Source organism: Oncorhynchus masou, chromosome 9, assembly GCF_036934945.1.
Source record: "Oncorhynchus masou masou isolate Uvic2021 chromosome 9, UVic_Omas_1.1, whole genome shotgun sequence".
Lineage (NCBI taxonomy): Eukaryota > Metazoa > Chordata > Actinopteri > Salmoniformes > Salmonidae > Oncorhynchus > Oncorhynchus masou.
In genome coordinates this window covers 31,676,636-31,689,612 of record NC_088220.1, presented here as the reverse complement: position 1 = coordinate 31,689,612, position 12,977 = coordinate 31,676,636, and the positions used below count along the sequence as shown (strand labels likewise).

General features: G+C 41.3%; 2 protein-coding genes across 3 annotated transcripts; one reads left to right on the top strand and one right to left on the bottom strand.

The window, feature by feature from the left end:
• Positions 1–3,356: 3,356 nt before the first annotated feature.
• Positions 3,357–7,783, top strand: LOC135545857 (fos-related antigen 1-like). Of its 2 annotated transcripts, none has more exons than XM_064973799.1 (4): positions 3,357–3,807; positions 4,307–4,561; positions 5,796–5,903; positions 6,013–7,783. In XM_064973799.1, exons 1-4 carry the CDS (start codon positions 3,694–3,696, stop codon positions 6,586–6,588), a joined length of 1,053 nt encoding a protein of 350 aa, XP_064829871.1. In that variant the 5' UTR covers positions 3,357–3,693; the 3' UTR covers positions 6,589–7,783. The 2 variants fall into 2 exon arrangements, with proteins under 2 accessions (XP_064829871.1, XP_064829870.1); XM_064973798.1 differs by having other exon boundaries at positions 4,304–4,561.
• Positions 7,623–11,808, bottom strand: LOC135545859 (coiled-coil domain-containing protein 85B-like). The gene has a single exon (XM_064973804.1). It carries the CDS (start codon positions 10,564–10,566, stop codon positions 9,964–9,966), a length of 603 nt encoding a protein of 200 aa, XP_064829876.1. The 5' UTR covers positions 10,567–11,808; the 3' UTR covers positions 7,623–9,963.
• Positions 11,809–12,977: the final 1,169 nt, after the last annotated feature.

Genomic DNA, 12,977 nt, shown 5'->3' with positions numbered 1-12,977 from the left:
AGGACAATACAGTGCCACTGACACTGCCTGCAACGGAAAAATGCGGTCTCTCCTTCACTGCAGCCGAGGTGAGTAAAACATTTAAACGTGTTAACCCTCGCAAGGCTGCAGGCCCAGACGGCATCCCCAGCCGCGCCCTCAGAGCATGCGCAGACCAGCTGGCTGGTGTGTTTACGGACATATTCAATCAATCCCTATACCAGTCTGCTGTTCCCACATGCTTCAAGAGGCCACCATCGTTCCTGTTCCCAAGAAAGCTAAGGTAACTGAGCTAAACGACTACCGCCCCGTAGCACTCACTTCCGTCATCATGAAGTGCTTTGAGAGACTAGTCAAGGACCATATCACCTCCACCCTACCTGACACCCTAGACCCACTCCAATTTGCTTACCGCTCAAATAGGTCCACAGACGATGCAATCTCAACCACACTGCACACTGTCCTAACCCATCTGGACAAGAGGAATACCTATGTGAGAATGCTGTTCATCGACTACAGCTCGGCATTCAACACCATAGTACCCTCCAAGCTCGTCATCAAGCTCGAGACCCTGGGTCTCGACCCCGCCCTGTGCAACTGGGTACTGGACTTCCTGACGGGCCGCCCCCAGGTGGTGAGGGTAGGTAACAACATCTCCTCCCGCTGATCCTCAACACTGGGGCCCCACAAGGGTGCGTTCTGAGCCCTCTCCTGTACTCCCTGTTCACCCACGACTGCGTGGCCACGCACGCCTCCAACTCAATCATCAAGTTTGCGGACGACACAACAGTGGTAGGCTTGACTATCAACAACGACGAGACGGCCTACAGGGAGGAGGTGAGGGCCCTCGGAGTGTGGTGTCAGGAAAATAACCTCACACTCAACGTCAACAAAACTAAGGAGATGATTGTGGACTTCAGGAAACAGCAGAGGGAACACCCCCCTATCCACATTGATGGAACAGTAGTGGAGAGAGTAGCAAGTTTTAAGTTCCTCGGCATACACATCACAGACAAACTGAATTGGTCCACTCACACAGACAGCATCGTGAAGAAGGCGCAGTAGCGCCTCTTCAACCTCAGGAGGCTGAAGAAATTTGGCTTGTCACCAAAAGCACTCACAAACTTCTACAGATGCACAATCGAGAGCATCCTGGTGGGCTGTATCACCGCCTGGTACGGCAACTGCTCCGCCCTCAACCGTAAGGCTCTCCAGAGGGTAGTGAAGTATGCAAAACGCATCACCGGGGGCAAACTACCTGCCCTCCAGGACATCTACACCACCCGATGTTACAGGAAGGCCATAAAGATCATCAAGGACATCAACCACCCGAGCCACTGCCTGTTCACCCCGCTATCATCCAGAAGGCGAGGTCAGTACAGGTGCATCAAAGCTGGGACCGAGAGACTGAAAAACAGCTTCTATCTCAAGGCCATCAGACTGTTAAACAGCCACCACTAACATTGAGTGGCTGCTGCCAACACACTGACACTGACTCAACTCCAGCCACTTTAATAATGGGAATTGATGGAAATGATGTAAATATATCACTACCCACTTTAAACAATGCTACCTTATATAATGTTACTTACCCTACATTATTCATCTCATATGCATACGTATATACTGTACTCTATATCATCGACTGCATCCTTATGTAATACATGTATCACTAGCCACTTTAACTATGCCACTTTGTTTACATACTCATCTCATATGTATATACTGTACTCGATACCATCTACTGTATCTTGCCTATGCTGCTCTGTACCATCACTCATTCATATATCCTTATGTACATATTCTTTATCCCCTTACACTGTGTATAAGACAGTAGTTTAGGAATTGTTAGTTAGATTACTTGTTGGTTATTACTGCATTGTCGGAACTAGAAGCACACGCATTTCGCTACACTCGCATTAACATCTGCTAACCATGTGTATGTGACAAATAAAATGTGATTTGATTTGATTTATGAGAATGGGTGTGAAGTGGTGGGTGTGCATGGTTGTACTATGCTTACTGTACCTGCATGTACATGTAGTCTACGCCTGTGATGCATTAATGATGCCTCTGAGCCAATTGCTGTGAAAAAAAATAGATACAGCCTGGCCTGCCAGCATGTTGCAGCATGTCATAGAGACAGAAAGGGTGTGTCATCAACGGCATTCCAGAGGCATGAAGTCATCTTCACCTCCCTCTATACTCTCCTTCAACATTCAACCACGTGATAAGGTGTCACATCCTTATGGTTACACCACAGAGAGAGAGAGGAGCACATGTCTCCCCATTGAAATAGAGGAATAATACAGGCAAAGTACACTTTTAAAGAAGCAGGTGGCAGTAGTAATTCGGTCACTGTGACGCATAAATCACAAATGCCATGCTGAAGGGAACATCTTTCAACTTCACTCATGTCTATAATCTCATTATGATGGTGGTGGTGAGTGATAAAACAACACTACGAGCAACATGCTTCAAATGATAAAGATGCTGATACAACAGACGTGATTCACTGTATCTTCAATACGTATAAATTTATCATAATTAATGTTACTAATAGTTTTAGCCTTATTTTGAACACAATGAAATCAAATTTGACTCTATATCCTAAGAGACAACCTGGTATAAGGTGCTTATTCACATCAGATGAGTCAACCATGTCGGGAACTCAAGCCCAATAGATCCATAAGGGAGAGCAGGGACTGCAGCTGTTTAGCGGCATCTCAGCCACTACTGTAGGAACCGGGGTACATTTAGGATATTTGCATTTTTATTGAAGCTTTTGATGTTAGACTACATAAAAACCGCCGGCTACTGGCAAAGTTGAAATGGTGAAATAATTCAACAACATAGTGTCATTCGGCTGACTCACGTCCTACAGTCAGAGTTCCCTTGATTGATGTGGCCTAGAGAATAAACTTTACCCAAACTAAGCGCCAAACCTCAATACGTTCTGTTATTTCACTAATTGTTAACACACAGTCTAATTATTTAAATAGCGTACTTAGCTTATCAAATAGCCACATTTCTTACAATTATTATATTATTAAATAAATAATAGGATACAACGAACACCATAATGAATGACAATACTGCATTTTTATAGACAGAAGGCTATGTTTCTGTGACATGATTAATTTCCATAAAACACGATTGGATAGATTCTATAAAACGTTGTATGGTAAAAATGAATGTGAATGCGAGCATGGGGCATAAACTTGTAGAATTCAAAGAGAGCGTGCTTTCCGCTCCTGTCAATGGAGGAATCCCGGGAACACTCTCTGGAGGAAACTCACCATATATGGTTATATACGTCATCCGCACGTGGTCAGTTACAAGTCAAAAACCAAGACACCACCACTTCCAGTAAATTGGGAGGGGCGTTAAATAACTATAGAATCGGTTTGGGCGTTTATAATTTCTCGAGCACTCTATACTGTTCAGTCCAACTGGAATGATCAATACGTAAGAAGTAATTCAAATGAATTTGGGAGAATTTAGTCATACACAAGAACAAGATTTTAATTCGCAGTTTTCTTATTTCCCTTTCTTTTTGGATCCTACCAACATCCCGCAATAAGGAGGGTTTGCCCCACGTTTGAATTAGTGAACCTGACACTCTCCCTGAACATTTAATCGCTTGCTCTTCATAAAACTCCTCAGGATTAATTTGCACTCATCGTGAATCGGGATAGCACTTTACAATCAAAGATGTACCGAAACTTTGGGAACTTGGGCCGAGGAGGCAGCGACTCTGCGTCCACCAATACCGGATCGAGTGCTGTATCCCAGGGCACCAGCACCTCAACTACTCAACAAGATCAGGTAGGCACACATATTGGTCTATGTTGATAAACATTAGTAAAAGTAATAAATCATAATTTGTGTAAAGTTTCTCCCCTCAATAATTATGATATTGCTTAATCATATTAATTGCAGAATGTAGTAATAATAGGTTATTAATGGCAGAATATTTACATAAAAATGTAGTAGGCTCATAATTGTATTATAGCCATGGTGCAGTTTGATTACCCTTGTCTGATGAATTGATACACAATATGGATTTTAAATGATATTTTCAATGCTCACCGTCTTTGTCAAGATTGTTGCCTTTACATCCGGATGCACACCTATGTCCATGTCAAAAGCATGGATAGCATGTTTTATTTATTTTATTTAACTAGGCATGTCCATTGCCCATGACACATATCTGGTTCAAAATAATTACATTGCTGTAAATCACTTTCTGTTTGTTAGTTTACCCAACATGTCCTTACTCTAACTTCCTCCTCTCTTTGTCTCTCTCTCGCTTTCCCTTAAGAAGTTCACTGTGGCAGGTGGCAGCCAGTTTGTCCCCAGTCTCAATGCCATCACTTCCAACCAAGACCTCCAGTGGTTGGTCCAGCCCTCCTTCATTGGTCCAGCTGGCCCCTCGCGGCCTCCACGTCCTCTTTACTCACCTGCAGCAGGAATGAGGCCCTTCAACCCTTCACCTTCCCAACCACACCTCTACAGACCAGGGGTCATAAGGGCAGTGGCAAGATCTGGGAGCACAACCAGACGCAGGAACGATGAACATGTAAGAATATGTGTGGTCTTTAGCCAGCAGGGTGTAATACTATATAATTGACTTTCAGCATCAATCAAAATGTAGATAGGCATTGTGCCAGAATGTGGATGGATATCTGACCAAAATGCACATGAAATGTAAGGTCACTTAACACTACATAGACCTACATTTAGATTTTGAAGAAGTGGTTGTCTTTGAAGAGGAACAGTCTTTAGTAGTCCCGTTTCCATGTAGTTGTTGTCTTATTAATAGGGCTACACTGTATAAAGATACTACTGCAAGGCTTAGAATTAGAGTGCTCCGGTGGGACTGAGAGGGCCAGGGAATAGGGCAACTAGAGACTTCACAGAGGTGTGGAGACAGACGGTTGAGTCAGTGCGTCGGTCATGTGTAATATCCTGTAGTGTGTGTGACTGTTTTATACGTCTGACATGGCAGTGAGACTTCACCACACACTCGTCTGATAGGTTGAAAACAAAATTACAGAAACAAATATTCCTGAGAGGTATCTTTTGAACGGGATAGATTTCTGCGACGATGTGGAAATTTCAGATGATGCAGAGGTTAACCAAGCATTTGTTTTGGTTGACGACTATGTACTTTGGAACAGCTATGTACAATGACCTGTTTCATCATTGTTTAAGATACGCCACTCGTTTGATGTTAATGTGGCGTTTGCTAAGTGCCAGAAAGGATGAGAGCTTTTATCAACCTGTTTGAACCAAAATGTATCTGACACGAGCAGGTTCACAAAATGTAAGATGGCAAGACATCAAGTAGTTAAACTACTAGTAGGTTTTGTTTTCCTTGAGAGTAATTATTTTTCATACCTGTTGGCTTTGTTACACTTTCAGAATGTGTGGTTGAGTGAGCTGAAATTTGATGAGACAGGAAATGGGCTATCATGATTCACTGGGGCAAGTCATATGACTCATACCTGAGTCACAATTGGGGTCTGAGTGACTCATCACAATACAAGGCGGGATAAATTGGATGAACAATGTTAAATGAAATTGGAGAAAGGGTGTAACAAAATGACAAAAGCCTCTGATGTTACGAAATTAAGGGCCATCTTGAAAGTTTGAATATAGTGACTCAGTTCATACACAAGGTGGTAGTATTTCACCACAACACATTTTACAGCTATTCAGTCCAGTCCCCTTTATTCAATTGAGTTGTAAAACGTATTATAACTTTTTTCAGTCATAACTCTGCCTCATCAAATGTCTTTCTCTCGCTTTAGTTGTCCCCAGAGGAGTTGGAGAGACGCAGAATAAGGAGGGAGCGGAACAAACAGGCAGCTGCCAAGTGTCGTAACCGTCGACGGGAGCTGACAGACACGCTGCAAATCGTAAGTTTAAAGTTTGTAAATCATCAACTACTGGATTTCTCGACCAATTGAAAAATAATAGATTGACAATACAACCCTAACCATTTGTCTTTAATTTCCCCTCTCTTAGGAGACAGATGAGTTGGAAGGTAAAAAGTCCTGTCTGCAGAAAGAGATTGCTGAACTAGAGAAGGAGAAAGAAAAGCTAGAGTTGGTTCTGGAGGCCCACCGCCCCATTTGCAAAATCCAAGACTCTGACTCAGATTCTGACCAGAGCTCAGAGCTTCCCTCATTGGGAGGTATCAAAATTGAGCCTGAGCTTCCTGACTTACCAGGGAGCTCAGCAAAGAGCCAATCAAGGATAGAGAAGTCCAAACCAAAAATTACTATCCCTGTCCGTCCTGTGACCTCCTCTGCCTCTGCTGTCCCCATGGAATCTGAGTCCCTTCACACCCCAATTCTTATTTCTACTCCATCTCTTACTCCTTTCACGGCTAGTCTGGTCTTCAGTTATCCCTCTGGCTCTCTAGACTCCAGTTCCACTATTTCATCCCAGGCTCTACCGACTCTGTTATCTTCCTCTCAACATGGTGTGGCCCAGCAGTCTCGAAACCCCCAGCCCTGTAGTATTGCCCATCGCCGTAGCAGCAGCAGTGGGGACCAATCAGATCACTCCCTAAACTCCCCTACCATCATCACACTGTGATTTAACTGGCTTCCTTGGTGGGAAAGACTGAGTGACAACACTGACGGTTATGAAGATGAAGAAAATTATGACATAGGTGACTTTAATAACGACAGTAATTATACGCTAAATGCAGCTGGTCTACTTCATTTCCTCTGTGCCTACACTTTCCAAATAGCCCCTACACACTAAATGCACACAAAAGCTAAAATACTGATTCTCACAAAAAGCATTATGGTGATGCCAATGACTCATATTTAAAGGGATGTATTGTTACTTTTTTTGTTTTCACCAATGCATATAACTTCTGACAACCTATATTTGTTATGCTCAAAACACAAGATGTAGAACTGTGCAACTGTGCAAACAAAAATGTATTAACTCTGTGTACTTTGGCAATAATGGTGATATATTTAAGAGGGTGGGGGGGTGTGGTATATGGCCAATATACCAAGGCTAAGGGCTGTGGCATATTGGTAATATACCACAAATACCTGAGTTGCCTTATTGCTATTATAAACTGGTTACCAATTTAATTAGAGCAGTAAAAATAAATGTTTGTCATACCTGTGGTATATGGTCTGATATACATTTACATTTAAGTACATTTAAGTCATTTAGCAGACGCTCTTATCCAGAGCGACTTACAAATTGGTGAATTCACCTTCTGACATCCAGTGGAACAGCCACTTTACAATAGTGCATCTAAATCATTTAAGGGGGGGGGGTGAGAAGGATTACTTATGATATACCATGGTTTTTACCATGGTTTTTACCATGGTTTTCGGCATACAGGGCTCGAACCACCCAGTTTGTAATGTAGGAACCACATCATGGTAGTGCATGGTAATAAACACTGTGGGTTTGTTTGAGGGTAAATATATGTGCATGCCAGGTACAATTTCATGTGAGCTAGCTATCTTTTATATAAAAGATGCATACATCTTCTTCTCATATTGTACGTTTAGTACAATATAATTTATTTAATTTATGAACAACTGCATTATTTGGGGAAAATTTGAAAGACAACTAAGGCAGGACCATGAGAGTAAATATAGAATATATAGACATGTATTTATTGAGAGTGTAGTATATTTTTTTTATAATGTGTCTCTTTTGACTGATGTGTGGGTCAGTGCAGTGGGCAGTGCCTTCACTTAAATGTGTTCATAGACAACGATACAAGAAAAAAAATAAAAGATTAAAGACAACATTATGTGTATCTGGTGACGTTTGATTATGTTCATGCGATGATATTTGCATCAATATGTCAAAGTTCAATCAAATTCTACACTTTAAAATATCAGTATGAAAGGGGTAAAAATAAGATTAAATGCATCCTTAGTGTTAAACCCATTAGTTAGTTAGTCCATTTTGAATATGTCCTGTTTCCTGCTTGATGTTGCTGCATAGCAACATTATGTAAGGAGGTAATGGATGCAGGGGAGGAAAGGGAGGGGAAAGCTGGCCATTACCTCTCTGCTTCCTCTCTGGAAATAATTGTATAACTGACTTAAATACAAACAGATACAAATAACACAATGTTTCAGATGGGCTGAATAAGAAAGATAAGCAAGAAGAAAAGGAGGTCACAGCGGAACATCTGGGTTTTTGATTGAATGGGAGGTCATGTTTAGAATTTTTGGGCCTGGCAGAGGACAAAACATAGATCAAAATGAGAGTCTGGTAAATGGAGATCTATTGGCCATGACCCTGATTCCTGAACACAGAGTTCTGATGTTACTGTACTTCTCGCAAATGAAGTGACTCACTCACTCACAGGAGGCCCAGAGAGCATATGATAGCAGTGATAATAAAAAGGAGATTTAGGAGAGAGAGCCTGTGTGCTCCTCTCTGTAAAATGAGCTCTCTGTTAAAGCATTACTGTCCACTGCGCAAACAGAGGTCCAAAAATAAAACTGATACATTTCCACAATGCCAGGCTGTATGACATGGACAGGAACATCAATCGCCTGCAGTCTGGGACAAACAGGTCATAACAAACAGGTAGAGAGATCAATCAATCACTCATGTTGCACCATGTAAAATGAATGTCTTTCTGCAGGGTCACACACACAAAGAAAGGTCACAACATGATTGAGTGTCTCAGCCAGTGTATTTAAAGCTATTCAATGCACTACAAGCAGCCCACCAATCACAGCCAACAACAAAGCAAATCTTATCCAATCCATGAGCATGGTCTATATGCTTAAAACAGAAATATGTATTTGTTAATGATGTAATACTGATATGTCACGTTAATGACAATGAGAGAATATATCTACAGAATTACCACAAAACATTATATTAGGATCCTGACTATTGGCAATTTAGACAGAAAATGTGAAGCAGTAGTAATAATGATAATAATCATAACAATAATAATGTAGTAAAGAACAAAGTAAAAGTGTCTTTTCTAGTTCCCAGCATCATGTCAAATCCAGTCTCGAGCTTCCAGTTTGACACAAAGTGGCTGGTTGAGAACAGCCTGGGCCGTTCAGTTCTGAAGAAGGTCTAAGTACACCATCATAGGTGCAGGTGCAAGACACAAACCAGCGTTGCCATCACAAGTTTTAGTGCATTGTACAGCCTAAATTACTGTGGCACACTAGCTATGTCTTTCAGTGTAAAACCCATGGGCATCCAAGACAGTGTTCATAATATACTATTTCATTGTTAGTTTGTGATTTCATACACACAGCACTCCAATCCTGACCTGAGGGACTGAATGCATAATCTACATTATTTAAATGTTATTTAAAGGTCTTTCACAAAAAATCATCACTCATCCTTCAAATATTTCAGTGCTTTTGGATGTCATGTACAGTAGACTAGTATGGCTCAAATCTGGATCGAGATATGTGTCTACAAGGACTCATATAATAGCTTTGTCCAGTGCAATGCAGTACGAAGTAGTCCACTATCAGTACAGTCCAGTGCATGAGATAACATCCTAACCTAACCTCCTTCCAACACCTGCTACTGTTAACCACATATAGTCTCAATCACAGAACAGAGGAAAACCTCCCAAAAGATTGTTTTAAAAAAGCAGAAAATTGTGAAATGATCATTCGATAAAGCTTGACCTGTAGTCTCAAATGTTTATGTGGGCCTGTCATCCCTCTTTCCAGGAAAAAGCCTTGAAAAAGCCTCTTGAGAATCCTTTTTCAACTCTTCTTTAGGACAGCAGCATGTGCAGAAGGAACAGAATTGACTGCTATTCTGGAGATGATGCTGTGTTACTGTGTGTTATAGGCCATCTTCTAAAAAGTATCCCAATCAAGTTTGTGTTCTACCAATGAATGCTGTAAACAACAAAACATATTTCCTCAACCCATATTTCTCTTTATCGTGCTCTTTCACTACTCCGTGAAAGTATCCAGCTCTGTCCCATCATCAGTCATCAGGTGAGCACACCAGGTGGAGCTGGTCCGGACTACCGACACTCCCAGTGCTTGAACTTCCATCTCCCAGGTCTCGGGACACCATACACGGCAGGTTGAGCTCAGTGGAACCACCGGGACTGGAGTCATTCCTGCTGACACATTCCTCCTCCAGGACCAGACAGAGTTCTTTGAGGTCCAGATTCTCCTTTACCAATCCATCCTGCATGCACTCTAGGTCGGCCAGTTTTTTCAAGTAGCCGCCCAGATCCTCACGCATCACTTTGGCTGCGTGGTGACCGAACAGCTGCCATTCCCGGGCCAGCTTCTTCACCTTTAGTCGGTCATCATCAAGGAAACAGCACAAGTCACGCAATTCTGTGTTTTCTTCCTGGAGACGCTGGTTGACGGTTTTCAGCTCCCTGATCTCAAGCAGGTGGCCCTGTAATTGTTTGTTAACTTCTTTTATCAGCCGTCCACGCTGGATAAGAGCAGAGATCTTCTCTGACTCCTCTTTACGCAGTCGACTCACCAGCTCTTCTTTAGAGCAGGAGAGTAAATCCTCGTCAGACATCTTTGACAAGTCTCTGTTGTAGAGCTCACTGTCACTCCCCATATTTTTTGGACTGATCTGTAATTCAATAACCTGAGAAATAGCCTTTCCCAATTACAGGCAGTAGAGGCAAATTAACTTTAGTCCACAATTCCTGGGATGCTCTGCAATGTGCATGGAGGCTACAGTAAGCTTTTTACAGGCAGCCCTGAATTGTATGACTATCAACTGACTCTATCCAACCATGGAAGCAAAATATAGGCCAACAGTAATTCTTGGTTTTACCTATGGATAATGGGGAACAGTGCATTCTTCACATCAACGTTTTCTATGAGCTATAAAATTCCCTGAACAAATTCGCTCTTGATATAATAAAACAAAGCAAAGAATTTATATATTTTTCAATATAAAATGTCAATCCATCACTATCATATCTCAGATGATAATCTGCGATTATAGGCTTTGTAAAAAAGAGTTTGCACTAATGTCCAGTTTTCCCTTTGCTTTTCCTTGGTTACCTTCAGCAGGGTGAGGGGTTTTCGTGATTTTGCAATCCGTTATTTCGTTTTTATTGTGCAGTTGACTCGTCATCCTATATCGGAAAACCTTGGATAATGTACGATAACGTTATTTTACTCAGATCTTCATATCTTATTATCAGAAGTGACGTGCTGAAGAGCATATGCTTTCGTTCTGTCCGAGTAAATGTTGTATTCCCTCTGTTTGGAGAATTTGTTCATGGCATAACATTCCTTTGGATTATAACCCCGAAAGAGGCAGTAATTCACCGATGAAAACAAACAAGGCTCTGAAGTTTCAAAAAAGAGAAATACATCCAGATTCCTGCTCATCCTATTGCATTGGTGTGTGGAGGATTACAATGTCGGCCTTCTTCCACTGTCATTATAAAGCGGATGTCTCCTCTCAGACTCGGTTTTTCTCTCCACTCAGTGAATTTCAGAAAATGACGCCCATTTAAAAAGAATGAGATTTTCTTCTATCCTCTCCCTTCACATAAAAAGCTATAGATATCATCCATGTAGTCTTTTAAAAACGAAATGAACAAACACAATAATAATGTAGGACGAAATCGATACAGACCACATTTGTAGAAGAGATGCTCGGTTTAACAGTGAAGGTCAAAATATTCACTGATGTTTTAAAAACACAGTTTCTTGATATTATCCTACAAAATGATTAAAAAAGCGATTACATTCTTGAGCATTCAAGTATGGTTGTCGGATGGTGGTTGTGAAGGAGGCGGCCGTAGGAATGCCCCTCTTCTGAATCCCTCCCCTCTCTCTTTCCGTTTGGTCTTCCTTTACGGTAAAATAATAGCTTACACTACTATTTCTTTTTATTTTGTGTGATGTCATTTCTTTCGATGGAAAAGCTTATACTACGTATTGTATCCCGTCGAAATAAATTACATCACACAACATTTGAATGCATGTGTTAATACAGTTTAGGCTGTATCACATGTGTGTTCAAATCTACGGGCAGAACTACAATAATTTATTCGGAATATATAGCAATCATATCACATACCATTGTATATTTGTATTCCATATATATTTGTTAAATACCTCCCCACAGGACCCCACTCTCCACCCCCTCCAAAGGCCCACAAACGCACACACACACACGCACACAACAGAATATGACACACAAGCATCAGAGTCACACTTTGACACAGAACAATAAGTGAATCAGAGTCACAGTGTAGTCTACACAATTTCAAATACACAGATGGAAAGTGTGACAAAAGGTTTAAGCATGAGGTATTTGGCCACATCCTTCCGCCCTTCATTCCAGCTCTATTGTTTCAGTGAGGCCATAACAATATAGGGTGTTATACAGGGACTGGGGGAAGCAGGGGATGGAATCAGGGTGAGGTTAGCTAACAGAAGGGCTGGAACTGGGAGAGAGTTGGTTGGTTGGTTGGTTGGTTTGCAGTGAGGTGTAAAACAAAAAGACAGTTGACTGTGTACTTTTTGTAATTTTGAAGGGCACAGACAGATACAGCAACAGGAGGATGGGAGGGGCGAGGAGAGGGATTTGGTGGGATTTATTCAGATAAATCTCTGCAGGGAAAGCATGTGCAAAAACACACACACACCATAATTCATCATAGTAGCTATCTACTTTTTAACCATTTATTTGTGTTTATTATGGTAAAATAACTGTTCTGATATTCTGTTTTACATAATATAATTGCGTATGTTTTGTATATCAAAATATAATTTTACTATATAAACTTGTGCAACGTGTTCTCATGTAGGTTACATCATATTTTTCATAGATTGTAGTATTCCACATTTTTTGTTGTTGAAAATAAGTAGTTCAAGTGTGCTGCTGAAAAGGTTTAAATATGGCCGCTATACCTGATACGAAAGAGGAAGCGAGACACTCTTCTCACTGTTTTTGTTGTTTGTTGATTGAATGAAAGCCAATGAACTAAGTAGAACAGACCC